Here is a 24751-nt window from a genome sequence, read left to right on the forward strand (position 1 = left end):
GCACATGTGAAGTAATGATAGAATGTGGACCCTTCAGTGACAATGGAAAATAGAAAGGAGAGAAGATGTGTTAGGTAAGAGAATGCCGTATACATTGTTTAAACTCTGAGAAGAGGCCAATTTTCTGGCTGCAATAAACCAGCCTAGGACACATTAAAGTAAAATTGACAAGATTCAATAGCATGAGACCCTCGGGTAGGGTCATCCTGTACTGCTGTGTTCACACACAAAGATTCCCACTGGAGATAAAGGGTGGAGGATGGAGGCAGCACAAAACCCAAATTGCAAGTCATGTACCCTGGCAAGGTGCTGCATCAGCCGTGCGCTGATAACTGCTTGTATCTGTAATTAGCCTGTTGGCAATTGGCGAATGAATGTAGTTCCAACTTGAACACTGACATTTTGCTTTATTTTAAGGAGTAAGAGGAAAGTTAAATACCAAAAATATATGTTGGATTTTTCACTTATTTGTCCATAACCTGAGTGACTTTGCTAAATAGTTTTCAAATAACTAAAAGAATATTCCTTGTAGTTGGGGTTGGTGGTACACACCTGTGATCCCAGATACTTGGTAGGCCGAGACAGGAGGATCCCAAGTTTGAGGCCAGCCCAAACAACTTACTGAGACCCTATCTGAAAATTATAATGGCTGGGGATGTAACTCCATAGTAAAGCACTTGTCTGGCATATACAAGACACTGGATTCAATCCCAGCACGGTGGGAGAGGGGGAAAAAAGAATATTCCTTTTTTCTCCTACTACAATATAGCTGTAGATAATACACATTTGTAAATCTAATCTGCAATCTGCATCTATGTTTCTGTCTTAAGTCTAAGCAATCAACAAAATAATAAATGAAGCCCTGATTTGTAACTCTTACCAATTTCTATAGTGTAAAAACCTCTACCATGGCTGATTTCAAGATATTAACATAACTCCATGAATGCAGAGTTGGGAAAAGAATTAAAGTACAATATACTATTACCACCGTATAGACAATTGTGGTAAGAAACATCAGAATAAATAATAGCAAAATAATTAGGAATGATAAATTTTGAACATTACCTTTGTTTTTTAAATAATTTATTTAACTATACATTTATACAATTTCAATTTTAATAATGTTTAGCAACTAGGCTCTCAAAATTCCTGAAATTTTGGTTCCCAGGAACCAGTGTGAACAGGCTCCAGCGAAATGCTGTCACATCCCTTTCAAAAAAGAAGAGGTGACTTTTTCCTAAATCCTCTTCCAATGAAGACATGTTTTTCCCAATTTGCTGATGAGTACTCCATGTGCTAGTACCACCTGTGTGTGCCAATTAGCTTTCCTGTCCCATGTAGTGTAAATGGGAACCAGAAGAAGCCAAAAGTGAGTGAGCCCAGTGGATTATCCAAGCTGCAAACAATCGGGAATCATGGAAAGATCTTAGAAGGGAGTGTGGTGTCAGCAGAGGAAAGATAAGTGAGGCCCAGCAACTTGGGGAACACAGCCAGGCAGAATGAACCAAAGAGCCTCACTTGAAGACATCAATGACAGGAGGACAGGCAGTGACCACCTGGACAAAATCATCACCTGGGAAAGCCCATGAGCGGAGGACACTGGGCCCAGGAACCCAACTCTTCCTCTGCCAGGCAAAAACTCTGAGACTGTGTCTGTACTGAGCATTGTCTAACAGAATTATTTAATGATTGGATCAAAAAAGATATTAAAATGGTAAGCCTCAACATTTACTTTCCCCTCATTAACTGGGAAGGGGAAATGCTGAGGAAGCGCAAATTCTTAGAAACCCAGAAAAGAAACTAGATTTTTCTCTCCATTTTCAGCTGTGGTATGACTTGCCAACCTGGCTTATGTTTATTCACAGGTGTTACTCTTCTCTGTATGGATCTGTTTAGGAAACTAACAGCAGGGAAAAAACTAAACAAAATAAAATTGGAGAAAATGTACACATATGCAAAGGACGAGTTTTAAGAAGGTGAACGGTTCATCTCAATACCACTGCAACTCAGCCACAAATTAACCGGGGCCTCCTTCCAGTTCTCCAAGGCCCAACCTCTCCTCCTTGGATTGGTCAGAGGAATTCTCTGGTCCAAGCTTCCTTGGGCAGTCCTTGGAAATTTCCCTGGCCTCTCAACTTCCTCTCAGGAAGAAATTGGAGTTTTGAAGTTTAATTAGTGGCAAGACCTTTCCTGTGGTCAAGATGGAGACAGGGTCATGACTGGGAATAAACCAGATGCTTCCAGCCCTGTGTTCTTCCCATCCTAGGGGCAAAGACCATGTTTACAAATTCAGTTTAGACAGGAGCCATTTACTTACAGTGAAACAGTTGCCAACAGGACGGACGGAGGCCAATGGAGCAAAGGTACCTGTGGCAAAGGTGTTCTGGAGGAACGGATTTATTTCCTCATTGTTATTACCATGATCCAGCAGGATCTGGGATCTAAGACCAGAAAGTACCCCAGAGGGCAAGGAATATGCCCAGAACAAGTGGGAAGAAGGACCTGCAAGCCAGGATATGAAGAAGTTTAAAGGATTAGACCTTGTGCTATTAACTTTCCCTGCTCTTAATTTATTTCCTTCTGTAAGTTCCAATACCTGCCAGAGGCCAGTGACTATTCATTTGTTGAATGCTGAACCCCCACATTCCACTCCCGAGTTTTCTCCTCTGCTTCAAGAAACTAGGAAGTTCCTCCCCACCTGAATCTTCACATTAGTCCTGGTTTGTTTGTTTTTGATTTTTGCATTTTTTTGAACCTAGGGGTGCTTTTCCACTGAGCTACATCCCCAGCCCTTTCTATTTTTTTATTTTGAGACAGTGTCTCTCTAAGTTGCTAAGGCTGGCCTCAAACTTGGGATCCTCCTGCCTCAGCCTTCTGAGTTGCTAGGATTACAGGCATGTGCTGTTTTGCCTGTCCAATTAGTCCTAATCTTTACCTGGAACAAACATTTTCCTCCAGAACCTTGCAGAATTAGTCCATTCTTTAATTGTTTTTTTTTTAATTTTTTGATTGATACCAGGGATTAAACCCAAGGGCACTTAACCACTGAACCACATCCCCAACCCTTTTTATTTTTATTGTGAGACAGGGTCTCACTAGTTGCTTAGTCTCGTTAAATTGCTGAGACTGGCTTTGAACCTGCGATTGTCCTGCCTCAATCTTCTGAGCTGCTGGGATTATATGCCCGCACCACTGTGCCCAGGAGAACTAGTCCATTCTTATTATTCAGGTCTCAGTTCAAATACTACCTCCTTAAAGCATCCTTTCCAGATCTCCCTATCTAATTATGGCCCCCTCTTCCAATCACCTTCTGCATATTTTCTATCACATTTCCTTTACTTACCACTTCCTGAAAATTGTCTGGTCAAAGCCTCCTTGGGCAGTCCTTGATTTTTTGGTATATACTTTTTTGGCATATTCATTCTCTGTCTACCTTTCTAGAATGTAAGATCTCTGAAGCCAAGACCTTGTCTGTCTTGTTCCCTCTTGTACCCTTGAATCTAGAATCATGTTCAGCCCATGGATGATATTTAATAAATATTTAATGGATAAATTAAAGAAGCGCATGCACAGTCTTTCAAAGAAGGGGCCAAGAAAGCCACACTGTCACTGAAGATTTCATATGTGGATTCTTGATGCTCTGCCAGGTGGACTGATATATGTTTTCACAGAAATATACAGACAAGATTTAAAGAAGATATTCATCAAGCAAGCAACTTAAATCAGCCATTACCACACCACAGGACATCACACCACACCATACCTTTAAATTACAGTATGAACTTACATTGTAGGACAGAACACTTACATTGTGCTGTTATTGGGGCATGCACAGATATTAAAAGCATTAAGGCAGCAAAATACAACAGACACTAGTATGGCACTATGTATAAACCAGGATGTGTAAACAATGTGATTCTGCAATCTGTACACATGGTAAAAATGGGAGTTCATAACCCACTTGAATCAAATGTATGAAATATGATATGTCAAGAGCATTGTAATGTTTTGAACAACCAATAAAAAAGCATTAAATATAGTGTTTAAAAAAATTGGACACAAATTTTGTGAAATGGTTTTAGAAGTTCATTGTTGGATTTTTTTTTCTTTTGTGTGTGTGTGTGTGTGTGTGTGTGTGTGTGTGTGTGTGCTGGGAATTGAACTCAGGGCCATCCCCAGCCCTATAAGTCCATTGTTAAAATACCAGGAACCTCAAAGAATGTAGCCCCTTGGTGAAACTCGTGATAAAAAGATAAGCTCTTAGGGACTTGGCCAATGAATACTTTACGTTCATATCACCTCCAGAGTCTGTCATAGGGTAGGGTACATAAGATATTACTTTAGTGAATGAATGAAAGAGTTTGGGATCATGCCAGAGAAAAAGCTTTAATCAGGAGCTTCCAAATTCCTGCATCATGTTTCCTCCAAAGCACTTAATAACCCTAACTTTTCCTTTCCTTATTTGTGACAAACAAAGAAATATGTAGTTCTGTCTGCCCTAAATCAGACTTAGCTGTTTATAGATCTGTCCTCTGGCCAAGAGAAGCCTCAGGGTGGGAACATGTTTAGCTTACTCCCTCTACCCCCCTGCAATTAGTCCAGGGCCTGGCACCATGCAGTCCCTTTACAAGTGCCTATTGATTTGAATGGGCTTTCAACTCCCTCCTGGATTCTGAGAGCATTTCTGGACTTCATATTTGGAGAGGAATTTCCCTCTGAAAACTACAGCAAATCCAAATTAATTCTCAACATGAAGAAGCTCCCAGTAGCCAAATAGGAAACAATTCAAGCAAAGAAATATCTGATGATATTGGATTGCAACCCATAAAATAAGTATGCTTGAGTCCATACTAACATAAGTAATTGAGTAAATAAGCAAATAGGAGAGAAGGAATAGTTCTTTTCTTATAGAATACCATTTAATAAATGTTGAATTAATCACCTCACAAGATACTTGATACTAATTACAAAAAGATAAATAGTAACTCACTGTGAAGAAACCGGGCAGATAACATCTTCATCTAGTCATCAAAATTAAAATCACCATAAGTAACTGTCCTGTTATACACAAGGGAATTGAAAACCCATTCAAACAAGGTTACAATATTACTTTTATGCTATTTGAGCCCAGCACATGTCATTGATCTATTCATGAGAAATATCATATAAATCCAAATTGAGGAAACTTAGAAGTTGTTTTGTAGACAAAACAACTGACTGATACCCTTTAAAAGTATCATAGTTTTTAAAAGTCGATAAAATAAAACACGATAAAGCTAAGATTGAGGCATTGTCACAATTTAGCAAAGACTTAGGAGATACCATGACAGTGAAGAGTGAGACCGTGGGACTGAACTTTGAACCAGATTCAATTAGGGACAATTCTGTGAACACTGGCTCTATCAAAACTGGCTTTGATAAAGAACCGTGATTAGGTAAGATCACAACAGAGAACACTAAGTGAGAGGTATGTGGAAATTCTTGGCTATAGTTTCGCAACCTTTTGTAAAGTTAAAGTCCATTCCAATAATAACTTTAAAACACAAGTTTCTAGTATACACAAATCGAACGCAACCATCCTTCCCAGCACACTCTGTGAGCTAGGCTCAGCTGAGGCGAAGTTCTCAGCAGATTTTTTTATGCGCCTCTTTTTGCGTATTTACGATATACAAGCCCCAAGCAGAATCTGCGGGAGGCTGCGCGAAGCGGCGGCGTTTGAGCCTGGGGGCGGGCCGTAGCGCAGGGCCGGAAGCGACGGCGCGCTGTCTGCGGGGTTCGATCGCTGAAGCGCACTAAGCGCAGAGCTGTCCGTCCCGCTCCTTCTGACAGCACCCAGTGGGACCGGCTGTCGCCATGTCATCTGTGAGTCCTATCCAAATCCCCAGCCGCCTCCCGCTGCTGCTGACCCACGAAGGCGTGCTGCTGCCCGGCTCCACTATCCGCACCAGCGTGGACACGGCCCGCAACCTGCAGCTGGTGCGGAGCAGGCTGCTCAAGGGCACGTCGCTGCAGAGCACCATCCTGGGTGTCATCCCCAACACACCCGACCCCGCCAGCGACGCGCAAGACCTGCCTCCGCTGCACAGGTAGGCCGGGCGGCCCTGGCTGCAGCGACGGACGGCGCGGCCTCCTCGCGGACCCGGGCCCGGGCCCGGCTGGCCCCTGAGCGCGGAGCTCCGCTCCGGACGGCCTTTGCTACTTGGTTCAGCCTCTTCAACGCCCCCTCAAGAAAAATGGGGATAACAGATGGCTGCTCAGTGACCGTTAATAAGATAATTCATGAAGTAGTGCCTGACACCTGGCGAAAACTCCATATCACCTGCCACTGTTGTCATTTGATTTGAAACTCTGTCCCTGTCGTCTCCTTCAGTTTCCTAAGCCAGCGCCCTTAACTTTCCAGGCCCCTCCTTTCTTCTTGGGTGCTCTTGCCCTTCTCCCCACCCCCTTCCCTTACCCCTTCTCACCTTTCCCCCCATTCCTTCCTTTCCCCTTTCTCCCTTCGCCCTCTCATATTTGTCTTTTGAGACACTCTAAACTCCACAGGTTTTCATTTTCCTGAATTGCACCATTCAGTCGTTAACTTTTGGGTATTTTTCTACACTCCATGCAACCCTTTTCCTCCTCTCCCAGGACTTTCTTATTTTTTGAGACAGGGTCTCACTAAGTTGCTTAGGGCCTTGCAAAATTACTGAGTCTGGCTTTGAACTTGCCATCTTCCAGAGCCACTGGGATTACAGGCCTGTGCCACTTTTTTCTCTCATATCTTAACATTTTCCTTAGGACCCAAGCTAGATTGCCCTTAGGGCCCACTAGATTGCCCTCCACCATGGCCCCAGTTGTGTGACACTGGGTGAAAGACTTAACCTGTGTCTGTTTCTTCCTCTGTAAATTATAAACTAATAGCATCTGTCTCTTAGGTGTGTTATGAAGATTAGTTTAAAGCATATATGTATATTGCCTTTCCATCAGGATAGATGGATAGCTATGGTTTCCAGTACTGTACAGTGCATGTGACTAGAGAGCACTTTGTCACAGTTTGCCAGGACCGAGTTTTAGTACTGAAAATCCTATGTTATAGGGAGCCCCTCAGTCCAGGCAGATCAGGTGGTCAGTCACCCTAAATGTGCTGGGAATATATATACACACCAGATTTGAAAAATCTTAGCATGAAAATGTTTTGTTGATTAATAAATATTATATAGATTAAATGTTAGAATGGTAATATTTTGACCATTGGGGGTTAAGTAAAATGTTAATATTTTACCAATTCTTACTTTATAATGTGCTTCTAAAATCACATATGTGGTATTTTTATTGGACAATGCTGGTATATAGTATGCTTGAACCAGATATCTTCAAACTTACCTCCCAGATTCCTGCCTCCTATCTTTAACTGAACTTGAGGTTTTTTTTTTCAGTTTGGAGATTCACCTTTCCTTGTATTTATCCCTCATTTTCAAATTAAGGGTTCCTAACTGAAGGATTTTTTAGAAGGTTAAAATGTCTTGTTTTTACTCCAAATCTTGGGAACTGTGTATTATTTAGAGGAAAGTAGGTTCTCAAAGGAGATTGGTACCTCCTTAACACAACAAAAACCAAAACGACAAAACAAAAAACCCTAGAACAGTTCACATTGTAAAGCCCTGGCTTTTGTCAACAGTGAAAAATACTTGGCTCCATTTGATTTGCTTTGATTATTGCCCAAATAGAATTGGACATTTTTCAAGTTTCATTAATCTTAAAAATTTTTTACTTTAGGGGGCTGGGAATATGGCTCAAGTGGTAGCGCACTCGCCTGGCATGCATGAGGCACTGGGTTCAATTCTCAGCACCACATAAAAATAAAAATAAAGTATTAAAAAAATGGTCAAGATAGTAAATTAATTTTTTTTTACCTTTAGATTAATTATCTTAGTTTTGTCTTTTGATTTTGTTTTTGGTACCAGGGATTAAACCCACAGGTGCTTAACCACTGAGCCACATCCCAGCCCTTTTTCTTTCTTTTTTTTTATTTTGAGACAGGGTCTTGCTAAGTTCAAGAGGTTGAACTCTTGATCTTCTTTCCTCAGCCTCCTGTGCTACTGGGATTACAGGCATGTGCCTGCCTCATTATTCTTTGACAAATTGTATTGGATGCTGGTTTCCCTACATACGACCTCACTCCTTAAATCTATGTTTATTTCTGCCATCATTTTTTGCCTTTGTGCACAGACACTTAGTTTCTTGTTGAGACAAGAATACTCACATTAGATTTTTTGTTTAATTTCTGCTACATATATGTATGGGTTACCTATGGATACACTGAATTTCACAAGTGAAGTCAGTCATATTATGAGTGACTATTTGGTAACATTATTCTGGCAGTTTGGGAACATTTTTAATTTCTTTTATGTAAATCCCTTCAAAACAACAAAAACTAAATTCTGCCTGAAAGTAATTGCTAGTATTTAGATAATGTTAGTGGCTCGGGAGACTGAGGCAGGAGGATTACAAGTTTGAGGCCAGGCTCAGCAACTTAGTGAGACTCTGTCTCAAAATAAAAAATAAAAAAGGCTAGGGATGGGGCCTGGTGGTTAAATACACTTGGGTTCAATCTCCTATACAAAAAAAAAAAAAAAGAAAAGAATAATGCGTAATCTGATTCTTGATGTTTATATTGTCTTTGTTTTAAATGACTAGTAATGTTAAAATTTAGTCATTTAAATTAGAAAACAGACAATGAAAGGTCTATAGAAAGGTCAGCATTGTAAGAATCCACCAGACTACCTAGAGTTATCTTAGAAATATGTTTTGATACCTAAAAAGTATGTGTAGAAAGATTGGTCATACATTCCAAAATGTTTTTTTCTTTTGTATGCTGAAATTTGATCCAGGAGTGTTTTGTCCTTGAATTACAGCCCCAGCCCTTTTTAATTTTTTTTTTTTTTTTTTTTTTTTTTTTACCTTGAGACCAGGTCTTGCTAAGTGGTCCAGGCTATCCTCAAACTTGCGATCCTCCTGCATGAGCCTCCCGACTTGCTGGGATTAACGACGTGTATCACTGTGCCCAGTGTCTTTTTTCTTTATTATAACTTTTCAAACACTTTCCACTTAAAAAATAAAGCTTAGTAGCATAACTATTGAGTTATCTAACACTAGTCTGTTTCTACACACACACACACACACACACACACCCCTGTCCTTCCCAATTACCTGCTCTTCTAGATGGCACACTAGAGAGGAGGTGAAGGGCTCCGCTCCTGCCTCTTGTTTCCTTCACACCATCTAGGGCACTGGCTTCAGTAGTCAAGGAGCAGCAGAAGAAATTTGCTCCCCCATGTTGCTTGCCACATGGATGTCACCTTCCCAGTGATACTGCCTTTGTCATTTTGAGCAACAGAGTCCCCCTCTGCATGTTAATGTGAGGCATGTTGCTTGACAGGAGCCTTTTAAAGGAAGAGCTTTGCATTACCCCTGCAGGGTAGAACTTGGCTCCTATGCCACCTCAGGATGTCCTGCATTTCTTTACCTAACTGAACTATATTTTTAGTGGCTCCCAAATAACTCATTGTTTTCTATGTGAAAGTGGATAATAACTGAGTACTACCTGTATCCTTTCAGGCATTTAAACATGGTCATTCGTTCTTCTGACTTTACATTCAGGTCCATGGTTTTGTTTCCTCAATCCCTGTTTGTTTGTTGGCTTTTTTATTCCTTTGTGAGACCCTTAATTAGTTTCTTTGGTATTTATCTAATAAAATATGAGGCAGATACATGGTTCCATAATTAGGATTAACTCTTTATCCATACATTATTATTTTTGTATCTATTAGCATTCTTAGGAATTTAAGAAATATTATCTGATAATAATAATATTTCAAAATTGAATCATTTACATTAGCAAGTATGCAATGGATAGTTCTACTTAGAATTTCCTGAATCTTCATTTATTCTTTTTAAGGAAGATCTATCTATAAGTGGCATTTTTCAAATTCACAAGTAAAGTTTTAAGAGAGTGAGAATCAAAAATCCTCTAGCAATATAAACCTCTTCTAGTTTATAGAGCTAGAAGGAATGTTCTAGTAGATTCCTGTCTTCTAAGTCATTATTAATAATGATTAATTTTTTTCCCAAAATCATCAACTGTTCAAGAAAATAAGTATAGTGTAACATCAAAACAAAACTAAAAAGATGTTTCAGTGTTTCTTTCCCAGAAATATACAACTCTTTCTTTTGTTTCCAGAACTCTGGTAGAAGTGCTTCTGTTCATTAAGTGCTTTCCAGTATCTTAGCTTTTTAGACAATTTACAAAAATTAAATTATTTATTTTTATACTTATTAGTATAGTTCATATTATTCATTGTGGTAAGAAAAGAGTAAAATTTGTCATAAAATCTAATTCAGGTACTCTGTTGCTCTTAAATATCCTTGAAACTGCATAACTGTTTTTCACATTTTTAAATCTTAATTACTCAGTTTTAATAAGGGTTTATATAGTGCAGCCTGCTTTGTAGGGGTGAAAGGAGGTATATAATGAAATAATACTTATGGAAGCCTTTTGTAACTGCAGAGCACTCTAAATCTGTATACTAGTGATTTATTATTCCCAAAATGTGTAGTTTCAAATGTGGATTCACATTGTCTCAATATGTACGGAACTAAACTAGTCTCATTACAGCACTTAGGAGAGTGAAGATTTCAAGAAAAATGCAGGGCTGTAAAGTAAAATAAAAGCAAAAAACAAAGCCATAGACCAGAGCTTAGATATTTACATGATATCATCATATTGGAAAACCACTTTTTTCTAGTAGTTCTTAGATTTTCCCACCACTACAGTTGATGGTTTTAAAATATTTTTGGAATTATATAAATCAATTTCCAGATTACACAGACCATATTACTTTAGTCAGATCTTATGTGGACTAAAATTTTTTAATATTTTATACTCTCTGAAGGTCCATTCCAATTAGGAGTTTCAAAAATTCTTTGAACTACAGCAATATCAGTTTTCTTAGCATATGTGTAGATTTATTACAGAGCCACCACCTAAAGGGAAAGACACCACTCATTTGGATGTATAAATTTGGATCTGTTATCACATATGATCTGATCTGTTATCAAATATGACCTACATTGATTAGGTATGACAGAAGTGTTGCTTTTGTCAAACCTGATAATGTATATATTACAATATGAGAGTAAGGATGTTTAGATGACTAATTTAATGTAAAGACTTGTCTATCAAAAAAGGAAATTAGATTAATTGAATATTTTGTTGGTTTATCTATTTTTATATATAAAACCTGGAGCCAAATAGACACTATAACTTGTCTAAAATTACATTAAACATGGTCATTTTTCACAGTGCCTTTCACCAAAAGATACTGTTTCTAACTATAATTTCACAAATCATATTTTTCTTTAAAAAGTGTATATTTTAGTCAACTACATGTGCTTTCAAGTAAAAACCCATTACATTTAAAACCTTTTTCTCACTAAGAAGAGAGTCATATAGTGTAAATTCAACTTAATCTAATTTCAGCTTGGAACATCTTCCTTTCACTATTAGCAAAAGCATTTTCTTAGCTTTGTAGGGAAATTATTTATTTATTTTTACAGTACTGGGGATCAGACCCAGGGCTTTGCACATTAAAGGCAAGCACTCTATCACTGAGTCACATCCCTAGCCCAGAAAACTTATTTTTAATGTCATTGTTTATCAGTGACATAGACCAAATAATAAAATTTATCTCCTAGGAGATCTGGATTTCGCTCATCTACCCCTCTTTGGTTTCTCCTTGGATTCTACTTTGTAAACCCCTGAGGTCAGGGATCTGGTTCTGGTTGCAAAAGTGTACAAACACAATTGTGAACTCTTTCAGCATGGAGCAAACATTGCTGAATATCTGAGTTGATCTCTCATCAGTTTAGGCATTGCTGACTTCCTCAGGCAATCTGACTTGTTTTTTTGAAAATGGGAACTATAACCTGTTGATCAGTCACTGGATAAAAGTAGTAAAATGTAAATAAATCAAAATAATAAATGTCAAATCATTTCAAGTTTTTAAAGTATGTGATTTTTTTCTCTCATCCAATTATCTTCCTAATTATTCAGCTTAAGGTATTGTTAAAATCAGTTTTTATCCCTTGTACATGTGACATGACTGCAAAAATAATAAGGAATAAGGGACATAGTTTAAAATAAGCTGAGTGCCACAAGGAAACCAAAATCTCATAATCTACAAAATGTGTAATTTATGAGTATTTATGTAGGAGTGAGCAAATTCACTGATGTATTCACATATTGTATGTGTATGTGATTCAGTATGTTTGAGATAAACAGGTGTAGTATTTTAATATTATCATTTTCCCAGACCTATCATCTCTTTTAGTTTCTTTTCTGAAATTGAATATATCTGAGGAGAGAAATATTTTAATTTGGGATTCAGAAGCGTATTCTGAATGTTGTCTTTATATTTTATATATCTTTGGCTTAGTTTGAGTGTTACTTCCTTTCTGTGAATTAAGTTTACATGTAACTCGGTCACAGTTGTATGATCTGATAAGGAGCTAAGACTTAAATAAGACTTTTCAACTATTTTAGTGAGAGGATTGCTTGTTAGAACTAGGTGAATACTTTCTTGAGATCTCAGTCTTTAGCTCTCCTCAGTTCATGACATGGTATGGTCTATAATATTTAGCCTCCACATTTAGGAATTCAGGATTAAGGACATATATGTATTAATTCCCAGAGTGTAGTGGTAGTTTATAATAAGATAGATATGTAGAAGTTTTATAGATTGATTAAGTAAGATAATTGGACTTTAAAACTGATATTGGAACAGAGATTTCTTACATTGGTTTATACTGTTTGTATTTCATTCTATTTAAAATGTTAATGTTTATTCTAGTATTGTAGTTGGCACTGTTAATTTAAGCTATATAATTGTCAACTACTCTCTCTCTTAGATTTTTATGCTGAAATAATCCAGGTGTGTGGGAATTCCTACATAATTTTTAGAAGTGGTGCAATCGTAGTTTGTATGCTTTACCCCACAGCTGATTGTAGTGACTTAATAAAGCTCATACCGGATGCTAAATTAGAGACATAGTTCATTTACACTTCTGATGTTCTTTATTTTTTTAATGAATTTCTCAGAATATCTGACACTTTGGGAAGTAAGGTTCCATTTTTCAGAGTGAATATTTGTCATACTGATGTTCTGTGTTTTTCAGGATTGGGACAGCTGCGCTGGCGGTTCAGGTTGTGGGCAGTAACTGGCCCAAGCCCCACTATACGTTGCTGATTACAGGCCTGTGCCGGTTCCAGATTGTCCAGGTCTTAAAAGAGAAACCATATCCTGTTGCTGAAGTGGAACAGTTGGACCGGCTTGAGGAATTTCCCAATACCTGCAAAACCAGGGAGGAGCTGGGAGAACTCTCAGAACAGTTTTACAAATATGCAGTACAAGTAAGTGGCTTTTATTTTTTTCCTTAAGCCTTTTTTTCTTTGATTTCTTTGCTCTGTAAAGATATGCTAAATCTTTAGGGCAGCATACCTTTAAATGATTTCACATTTTATATCCTAATTTGCTTTTGTCTGGAGCTGTACCTAAATCATTCCAAGAACTGTTAGCAAACCTCTTCTAAAGTTTTTCTAGCAGATGTCACTAGAGCTTTATTTATAACTTCTAGTATCTTCAAACCAGATAGTTATTAAGCCTAAATATTTAGTGTTAAAATACCACACAAAATGTCTAAATATGTCACTAAAATATCTAGGCACCAAATAATAGAAGTTATATTGCTTCAAAAGTCTAAGTCACACTGTGTCTTTCAGTAACTAGATTAAAACCAAGTTGGACTTATTTCAAGTTTGATTAAAACTTTGACTAACTAGCATGCTGAGAGGGAAGAATACTTCAAGTATGCATTAAATATTGGGTTCTTTACTTCTATATTTTTAAGTTTTTGGTTAACTTTAGGTAGAATAGAAACCTTCTATTCTAATCCTCAATGAACTATAAAATTATAGTCTTTTACTTTTCAATGGATATAATCCATTGACTATAACTGGATCTGAGAGGACCAGGTACTACCTAGGTCTTGATTTTAAACACCATTGATCACTGAAAAGTGTTAGGGTTAGGGTTAGACTTGCAGGGCAAGTCTTCACAGCATAGGTCTTTGTATCTAATAATCTTTTGAAGTGACATACTCCTAGCGTGGTGAACAATAGAAGAATTAATTTGGAGCTGTAACTTCTATGGGAGCTAAAAGAAAGAATATACTCTGAAAAAAGAAACTTGGGTTTCAGCACCAGAGAGGTACATGTACTCTTTAGGAATTTATAGTGGGGGAAATAGAATTTCTCTTCCTTTTCCTGGGTGAGGGTTCCTGGATCTTTGTACTTCTGTTGGACACAGCTTGGGCATAGCTTCATAGCTTTTTTTTTTTCACCTTTACTTCTTTCTACTTTGATCTACAGGAACTTTTTAAACATGTAAAGATTTTTGTAAGAACATTAAAGAAATTTTTAAGTACTTGTATAAATGTTATTGACTTGGGATATCAATTTTATTATTCCTCTTTAGACATTAAGATTGTTTATAATTAGTGCTTCTCTTTCATCCCTTTTGCCATCTACTTTCTTTTTTTTTATTATTGGTCTTTCAAAATATTACATAGTTCTTAATACATCATATTACACGGTTTGATTCAAGTGGGTTATGAACTCCCCCTTTTACCCCGTATACAGATTGCTGAATCACATCAGTTACCCTTCCATTGATTGACATATTGCCTTTCTAGTGTCTGATGTATTCTGCTGTCTGTCCTATTCTCTACTATCCCCCCTCCCCTCCCCTCCCCTCCCCTTTTCTCTCTCTACCCTTTCTACTGTAAATCATTTCTTCCATTTGTATTATCTTGTCTTACCCCTCCTTTCCTCTTATATGTCATTTTGTATAGCTCTGAGGATCGCCTTCCATTTCCATGCGATTCCCCTTCTCACTCCCTTTCCCTCCCACCTCTCATCCCTGTTTAATGTAAATCTTCTTCTCAAGCTCTTCGTCCCTACCCTGTCCTTGTTTACTCCCCTTATATCAAAGGAGTCATTTGGTATTTGTTTTTTAAAGATTGACTAGCTTCACTTAGCATAATCTGCTCTAATGCCATCCATTTCCCTCCAAATTCTATGATTTTGTCATTTTTTAATGCAGAGTAATACTCCATAGTGTATAAATGCCACATTTTTTTTATCCATTCATCTATTGAAGGGCATCTAGGCTGATTCCACAGTCTTGCTATCGTGAATTGAGCTGCTATGAACATCGATGTAGCAGTGTCCCTGTAGCATGCTCTTATTAGGTCTTTAGGGAATAGACCGAGAAGGGGAATAGCTGGGTCAAATGGTGGTTCCATTCCCAGCTTTCCAAGAAATCTCCATACTGCTTTCCAAATTGGCTGCACCAGTTTGCAGTCCCACCAGCAATGAACAAGAGTGCCCTTTTCCCCGCATCCTCTCCAGCACTTATTGTTGTTTGACTTCCTAATGGCTGCCAATCTTACTGGAGTGAGATGGTATCTTAGGGTGGTTTTGATTTGCATTTCTCTGACTGCTAGCGATGGTGAGCATTTTTTCATGTATTTATTGATTGATTGTATGTCCTCCTCTGAGAAGTGTCTGTTCAGGTCCTTGGCCCATTTATTGATTGGGTTATTTGTTATCTTATTGTCTAATTTTTTGAGTTCTTTGTATATTCTGGTTATTAGGGCTCTATCTGAAGTGTGTGGAGTAAAGATTTGTTCCCAGGATGTAGGCTCCCTGTTTATCTCTCTTATTGTTTCTTTTGCTGAGAAAAAACTTTTTAGTTTGAGTAAGTCCCATTTGTTGATTCTAGTTGTTAACTCTTGCGCTATGGGTGTCCTATTGAGGAATTTGGAGCCCGATCCCACAGCATGTAGATCATAACCAACTTTTTCTTCTATCAGATGCTGTGTCTCTGATTTAATATCAAGCTCCTTGATCCATTTTGAGTTAACTTTTGTGCATGGCGAGAGATAGGGATTCAGATTCATTTTGATGCAAATGGATTTCCAGTTTTCCCAGCACCATTTGTTGAAGATGCTATCCTTCCTCCATTGCATGCTTTTAGCCCCTTTATCAAATATAAGATAGTTGTAGTTTTGTGGATTGGTCTCTGTGTCCTCTATTCTGTACCATTGGTCCACCTGCCTGTTTTGGTACCAGTACCATGCTGTTTTTGTTACTATTGCTCTGTAGTATAGTTTGAAGTCTGGTATCGCTATACCGCCTGATTCACACTTCCTGCTTAGCATTGTTTTTGCTATTCTGGGTCTTTTATTATTCCATATGAATTTCATGATTCTTTTATCAATTTCTACAAGATATGCTGTTGGGATTTTGATTGGCATTGCATTGAACTTATAGAGAACTTTTGGTAATATCGCCATTTTGATGATGTTAGTTCTGCCTATCCATGAACAGGGTATATTTTTCCATCTTCTAAGGTCTTCTATATCTTTCTTTAGGGTTCTGTAATTTTCATTGTATAAATCTTTCACCTCTTTTGTTAGGTTGATTCCCAAGTATTTTATTTTTTGGGCGGATATTGTGAATGGAGTAGTTGTCCTCATTTCCGTTTCAGAGGATTTGTTGCTGATATACAGGAATGCCTTTGATTTATGCATGTTGATCTTATATCCTGCCACTTTGCTGAATTCATTTATTAGCTCTAATAGCTTCTTTGTAGACCCTTTTGGGTCTGCTAGGTATAGGATCATATCATCTGCAAATAGTGATAATTTAAGTTCTTCTTTTCCTATTTTTATGCCTTTAATTTCTTTCGTCTGCCTAATTGCTCTGGCCAGTGTTTCGAGGACTATGTTGAACAGAAGTGGTGAGAGAGGGCATCCCTGTCTTGTACCAGATCTTAGAGGGAATGCCTTCAATTTTTCTCCATTCAGAATGATGCTGGCCTGTGGCTTATCATAGATTGCTTTTACAATGTTGAGGTATGATCCAGTTATCCCTAATTTTTCTAGAGTTTTGAACATAAAGGGATGCTGTACTTTGTCGAATGCTTTTTCTGCATCTATCGAGATGATCATATGGTTCTTATTTTTAAGTTTATTGATGTGGTGAATAACATTTATTGATTTCCGTATATTGAACCAGCCTTGCATCCCAGGGATGAATCCTACTTGATCATGGTGTATAATTTTTTTGATATGTATTTGAATCCGATTCGCCAGAATTTTATTGAGGATTTTTGCGTCAATGTTCATTAGAGATATTGGTCTGTAGTTTTCTTTCTTTGAAGTGTCTTTGTCTGGTTTCGGAATCAGGGTGATGTTGGCCTCGTAGAATGAATTTGGAAGTTCTCCCTCTTTTTCTATTTCCTGAAATAGCTTGAAAAGTATTGGTGTTAGTTCCTCTTTAAAGGTTTTGTAAAACTCTGCTGTATACCCATCCGGTCCTGGGCTTTTCTTAGTTGGTAATCTTTTGATGGTTTCTTCTATTTCCTCTATTGTTATTGGTCTGTTTAGATTGTCTATATCCTCCTGCCTCAATCTGGGCAGATTATATGACTTAAGAAATTTATTGATGCCTTCACTATCTTCTATTTTATTGGAGTATAAGGATTCAAAATAATTTCTGATTATCTTCTGTATTTCTGAGGTGTCTGTTGTGATATTGCCTTTTTCATCCCTTATGCTAATAATTTGGGTTCTCTCTCTTCTTCTCTTCGTTAGCATGGCTAAGGGTCTGTCAATTTTATTTATTTTTTCAAAGAACCAACTTTTAGTTTTGTCAATTTTTTCAATTGTTTCTTTGTTTCAGTTTCATTAATTTCAGCTCTGATTTTAATTATTTCTTGCCTTCTACTTCTTTTGCTGTTGTTTTGCTCTTCTTTTTCTAGGATTTTGAGATGAAGTATGAGATCATTTATTTGTTGGTTTTTTCTTTTTTTGAGGAATGAACTCCAAGCAATGAATTTTCCTCTTAGAACTGCTTTCAATGTGTCCCATAGATTCCGATATGTTGTGTCTGTGTTTTCATTTAACTCTAGGAAGTTTTTAATTTCCTCCTTGATGTCTTCTAAAACCCATTGATCATTCAGCAACCTATTGTTCATTCTCCAAGTGGTGCTTGATTTTTCCTTCCTTCTTTTATCATTGATTTTCAGTTTCATTCCATTGTGGTCAGATAAGATGCATGGTATTATCTCTACCCCTTTATATTGTCTAAGATTTGCCCTGTGACATAATATATGGTCTATTTTTGAGAAGGTTCCATGTGCTGCTGAGAAAAATGTGTAACTACTTGATGTTGGGTGGTATAGTCTATATATGTCAATTAGGTCTAGGTTGTTAATTGTGTTATTGAGTTCTATAGTTTCCTTATTAAACTTTTGTTTGGAAGATCTGTCCAGTGGTGAGAGAGGTGTGTTGAAGTCTCCCATGATTATTGTATGGTGGTCTATTAGACTCTTGAACTTGAGAAGAGTTTGCTTGATGAACAAAGCTGCACCATTATTTGGGGCATATATATTTATGATTGTTATGTTTTGTTGGTGTATGGTTCCCTTGAGCAGTATGAAGTGTCCTTCTTTATCCCTTTTGATTAACTTTGGCTTGAAATCTATTTTATTAGATATGAGTATGGCCACTCCTGCTTGTTTCCGCAGTCCATATGAGTGGTATGATTTTTCCCAACCTTTCACCTTCAGTCTATGAATATCTTTTCCTATCAGATGCGTCTCCTGTAGGCAGCATATTGTTGGGTCTTGTTTTGTGATCCATTCTACTAGCCTGTGTCTCTTGATTGGTGAGTTTAAGCCATTAACATTTAGGGTTATTATTGAGATATGGTTTGTTCTTCCAGCCATATTTGTTTATTGATGTTACTAAACCTGATTTGTTATCCACTTTGACTACTTTCCCCCCTTTACTGTCCTACCTCCCATTGTTGGTTTTCAATGTTATTTTCCATTTCCTCTTCCTGTAGTGTTTTGCCAAGGATTTTTTGAAGAGATGGTTTTCTAGCTGTGAATTCTTTTAACTTTTGTTTATCGTGGAAGGTTTTAATTTCATCTTCTATCCTGAAGCTTAATTTCTCCGGATACACGATTCTTGGTTGGAACCCATTTTCTTTCAGAGTTTGAAATATGTTATTCCAGGATCTTCTAGCTTTCAGAGTCTGTGTTGAGAGATAAGCTGTTATCCTGATTGGTTTACCCCTAAATGTAATCTGCTTCCTTTCTCTTGCAGCTTTTAAAATTCTCTCCTTATTCTGTATGTTGGACATCTTCATTATAATGTGTCTAGGTGTGGATCTCTTATGATTTTGCACATTTGGCGTCCTGTAGGCTTCTAGGATTTGGAATTCTGTCTCATTCTTCAAGTCTGGGAAGTTTTCTCGTATTATTTCACTGAATAGACTGTTTATTCCTTTGGTATGGAGCTCTGTGCCTTCCTGTATCCCAATGACTTTTAAATTTGGTCTTTTGATATTGTCCCATAATTCTTGGATGTTCTGCTCATGGTTTCTTAGCAGTCTTGCTGAGCTATCTATGTTCTTTTCCAGTTGAAATACTTTATCTTCATTGTCTGATGTTCTCTGTTCTAAGTGATCTACTCTGCTGGTAGTATTCTCAACTGAGTTTTTAAGTTGGTTTATTGTTTCCTGCATTTCTAGGATTTCTATTTGTTTGTTTTTTATTACCTCTATCTCCTGTGAAATTGATCTTTTACTTCCTGGATTTGTTTGTCAATGTGATCTTTCATTGTCTGATTTTGCTGTCTCATGTCTTCCTTGAGACTCCAGATCATCTGAAGCATATATATCCTCAACTCTTTATCTGACATTCCATCTGTTGCAGCTATTACCTCTTCTAAAGTTGAGTTGACCTGCATTGCTTGTGGTCCTTTCTTTCCTTGTCTTTTCATACTGCTCGCGTTTCTTTCTACTTGGTGCAACTGTTGTGTTTTTGAAATTTACCCCCTATTTATTTATATTGCTCTTGTATAGTTGGGAAGTCTCCCTTGCAGGGCGGGTAGTGGCTCTGCTCCTCCTCTAATTAGGGTGATCTGTCTACCCCGCTGATCGGTCGCAGGTCTGCCCCCCCTGCGGGCACGGGTGGCGGCTCTGCTCTGCCCCCACTCCAAGTGTGGTAACGTAACTACCACGCCCTTGGGTCGTTGGTCCTAATCTGGATGTGGGTGGCGGCTCTGCTGGGTCCCCACTCCAATTGGTGTGACGTGTCTACCGCGCTGGCAGGCCTCTAGGCCGGTGGATCGCAGTTCTGCACAGCCCCCACTCCCAATGGGGGTACCTGACTACCTCTCCAACGGGTCGCTGAGCCCCCTCCGGACCCGGGCGGCGACCCTGCTCCACCCCCACTCCAACCAGTGTGACGCGACTGCCTCGGTGTTGCGTGTCCACCACGCTGGCAAGCTACCTGGCCTGTCTTTCCAGTGGGCCGCAGGTCTGCCTGCCCTGCTTGCTCAGATGGCAGCTCTGCACAGCCCCTACTCCAAATGAGGTTACTTGGCTACCGCGCCTCGGGGTTGCTGGTCCTATTCTAGGCGGGGGCAGCTACTCTCTTCAGCCCCAGCTGCGTTTGGAGTGTCATGATACCACGCCGGCGGGTTACTTGGCCTGCTCTGGGCGCAGGAGGAAGCTCCACTCTGCCCCACAGCACCAAGCAGGAGCCTGACTGAGAAGCAGACACCGCTGGTTCCCTATCCTTGGGCCGAAGCAGCTTCGGTAGCCAGAACCCCGCCTCTCGGATCCCCATACACTCACCGCTGGGAGCTGCCTCCAGCGAGCGACCCCCACGGGTTCCCCTGCCCCCAGGCCAAAACTGTTCCTGGAGTCAGAACCTAGTCACCCCAAGCTCAGCGCACGCTCCACTTGGAGCTGGCCTCCACCGGCAGTCTCCACAGTTTCCTCAGACCTGGGCCAGGTTAGCCCCGGGAACCAGAATCCAGCTGCTCAGTGCCCGGCGCACGCCTTGCCAGGCACGAGCCTCTAGGAGTATTCTCCACAAGATCCCCAGTCCCGAGCCTGAGCAAGAAATCTGACTGCTAGATGCAGGCAAATACCAGCCTGAAATCACCTGTTCTGTAGCTGAATGAGCTGAGATCCCAGGAGAGCCCTGATGGCGGATGCCGACTGCCGGTTTGGGCGGGGCGGGCCAAGCCGCTTGGGTGTCAGCCGCTTGCAAACGTGGCCGCTGGTTTCAGGACTCGACTTCTGCACCCGCCGCCGGGCCACCCGTGGAGCCAGGTAGCTGTGGTCGCGTGGTTAGGAACCGGGCAGGTGAAGTGGCTGCTCCCAGAGCGAGCTCTATGGCTCCCGGGGGAGCCGCTTGCTGAGCGGCTGATGTCTGTGGGACTAGACCTCTGTGCCCGAGTGGCTGTCCAAGATCCACTTCTCTGGGACGAACTGTCACTTCCAATAAACCTACCAGTTCACGGCTGCTCTCCTCTTAAGGGAATTATGCTAGAAGTTATTCCGTAGGTAGGCTGCATCTGTTCAGGTGAGTCTTTCTTATCCTGTTAAAGTGGAGACGTTGGAATCGCTGCTTCCTCGCCGGCCGCCATGTTGGATCCTCCTGCCATCTACTTTCTATAGGCTTTATCAGTAGACTTCTTCATCAGCCTCCTGATGGCCTCTCATTTTCTTCTTTTTTAAAATAATTTTTATTGGTATATTATAATTATTTCATCTTTTGGTAGCAGGGATTGAACTGAGGGGCACTTAACTTCTGAGCACTGAGCTACATCCCTAGCATTCCCTTTTTTAAGTTGTAGTTGGACATAATACCTTTATAGTGCTGAGGATCGAGCTCAGGGCCTTACATGTGCTCTGCAAGCACTTTACTTCTGAGCTGCAATTCCAACCCCCAGCCCTTTTTTATATTTTATTTAGAGACAGGCTCTCACTGAGTTGCTTAGGGCTTCCATAAGTTGTTGAGGCTGGCTTTGAACTCCAGATCCTTCTGCTTCAGCCTCATGAGCCGCTGAGATTACAGGCAGGTGCTACTCCACCTGGTTATAATTATATTTACTAGAGGAATTCATTGTGATATATTTATACATATACATAGATTGGTCTATTTCATTTCCCCATGCCTCCCTTTTCCTTCCCTACTCCCTCCCCATCCTCCTTCTTTACCGTCTCCTGTTTTCGTAAGGTCTCTTTTCTTTCCTTTTTCTCTCTAGCTTCTCATGACAGAAAGCATAACAACCCTTCACTTTTTGAGCCTTGCTTATCTCACTAGCATGTTTTCCAGTTCCATCTATTTTCTGCAAATGACAATTTTCTTCTTCTTTTTGGCTAAGTAAACCTCCATTGTTTACATACACCATATTTTCTTTATGCATTTATCTGTTGACAAGACACCTAGATTTGTTCCATAACTTGGCTATTTTGTGATAAATGTGGGCATGCATATTTTGCTGTAGTGTGCTGACTTTAATTCTTTTGGACAGATTCAAAGGAGTAGTATAGCTGTGTCACAGGTGGTTCCATTCCTAGTCTTTTGAGGAACCTCTATATTGATATCCATAATGGTTATATGCCGACCCGCTGGGGCAGCTGAACTTAGGGTCGCTCATGTGAATTTCCAGGGACACCAAATAAAACAGAGACACACACTTTACCTTTAAACAAGCTTCAGGACGGTTCTTCCACTCTCAGCCTCAAGCTCCTCAAAAGGGAGAGCAAGGGATAGTCATGAGGGGCTGGAGAGAGAGTGCGAGAGAGCACTCACCCACGAGCACATTGGGAAGTAGGCTTTTATTGGGGGGACCCTCCTTCTTGGAAAGTTTCATCCAAAAAAGGTAAGAAGGGACAGAGTTACAACATGTGAGTGTAATTCGACCCAAGGGCTATAGGGCAAGGCCAGCATCTGAAGATGTGTCCTCAGGCAGTGTCCAAGTCACTGCAAGATGTAGTGATGGTCAAAGCCTCTCCACTCCGGGATGGAAGACGTGAATCATTCAGAGTGGCTCCCCACATATTCCCCCTTCTTTCTTTGAAAAAGCAAGTTATGGGTCATTATTTCGAGTCTGGAATCCTTTACAATACAAGAGAGAATTAGTAGCAAAGAGAACAATACAAGGATAGACCATGTAGAATGTTTAAGAACGTTTCCAGGGTTAAAGCCCTTCGATTCTTTAAGTATCTGATTAACTAAAGAAGTAGGATCCAAAAAATCAATCTTTTTTGTATATCTTGAATATGATGATGGACCTCCAAAAGATTCAAGCTGTTGTTATTATTTTGCCAAATACCCAATATGCCAGGTTTCTGTTCGTGACTAAAAGGCTCAGGGGTCACTCCAGGGGAACTGGAGACACAAATACCTTTCTCTTTGGGTCGCTGTGACGGCTCCGCTGCCCTTAAGGGTACACAGGGAGAGAGGGAAAGAGCACTCGCTGACCCCTTTTATTGAGGATAAGCTATTCAAATGAGGCAAGGGGTCAGGTTTCAGGGGGCTGAATCTACATGATGTCCGCTATCAGCAGGTTGACTGACATCTAGGTAGGCCACACCCAAGGGCACAGTAAGAGAAGGGGACACACACAAGGCACTTCCATGGAACATTCTATCCTAAACAGGGCAAGAGGTTATATTACAAAGGAACAGGTGAGCATAGCTCCACCCATGGGCCTGTAGGAAGCCTCGGCCCAGGCATGAAGACAGTCACTTGAACCTTAGAAGAGCTAGAAGAGCGGGGCAGTCTAGCAGCAGACTGACACATCGCCCAGCAGGGGAATTAACTCAGTCACGTGCGAGGTTGGTCTCCCACACCAATAAATGGTTTTTAATCTTCTCCCAATCCCACTGGGAGGCATTGTATTTGGCAGCAGTAACACACACATACTTACAGTTAGCATGACATTTAAGTCTTTCCTTGAATTTCAAAGCTGAAAGTTCATTATCATATTTATGACAGTAGCCTCTAAGGCATTTAGCTTAGTCTCAATCCTTTCATCTGTGTCTATTTGATTATGAAGAGTCTTGGAAGTATTCTGAGATGACTGGTTTGTTATGAGAAAGTCCCATTTTAATAACTGATCTGATCTAAGGTTTTGAGTCTCTGGTAACAGTACGATTAGTTGGTCTAGGTCTCCCAATTGCTGTCTTTTCCTCAAATGACCCTTTTAGACAGTCAGTATGCTTATTCTGGGACCAACACAAAGGTGCTATAGCCAGAATAATTAAATCCAGTCACATGGTTGGAAGTAATATGTCTATAAATCCCCCCATCGTATATGAGTCATTAGTAAATACCCGGATGGATTCTCCAGTCCACACTGCTGAGTGTACTTGAGGTGGATCTGGAAAATATGTCCCGTAAGTTTCTCCCTGATTCCCTTTTACCTGACAGCTCAATAGATCTCAGCCTGTTTGGTGCAATAAACAGTCCAGTGAGATCTCCAAAGGAGATAATCACCCTTGGAAAGGCAAGCCTTTGCCATTGAAATCCAGTCTTTGGGGGGTCGAGGCTTGTGGCATAACAAATCAAGCAGGCTTTGCACAAAGGGTGAGTTTGGACCATAGGTACCGCAAGCAGTTTTGAGCTCCTTTAGAGTCTTAAAGGGAACTGCAGCATGCATGTGTACATGTTGATTTTGTTCATTAATGTACTCAAAGACTGAAAACCTGTAATGTCCTCCCCTCGCTTGCACTCTTCTAAGGCCACATTGTAGGGACTTAAGCATGGCGACTGCC

General features: G+C 39.8%; 1 protein-coding gene across 1 annotated transcript in view; it reads left to right on the top strand.

The window, feature by feature from the left end:
* Positions 1-5736: 5736 nt before the first annotated feature.
* Lonp2 (lon peptidase 2, peroxisomal) overlaps positions 5737-24751 on the top strand; it is a 117620-nt gene continuing 98605 nt past the window's right edge. The window contains exons 1-2 of the mRNA XM_077792922.1: positions 5737-6086; positions 13216-13450. Of these exons, the coding sequence (XP_077649048.1) occupies positions 5854-6086; positions 13216-13450 (468 nt within the window). The 5' untranslated portion in view covers positions 5737-5853. The remainder of the gene's footprint in view (positions 6087-13215; positions 13451-24751) is intronic.

Source organism: Urocitellus parryii, chromosome 15 (genome assembly GCF_045843805.1).
Source record: "Urocitellus parryii isolate mUroPar1 chromosome 15, mUroPar1.hap1, whole genome shotgun sequence".
NCBI lineage: Eukaryota > Metazoa > Chordata > Mammalia > Rodentia > Sciuridae > Urocitellus > Urocitellus parryii.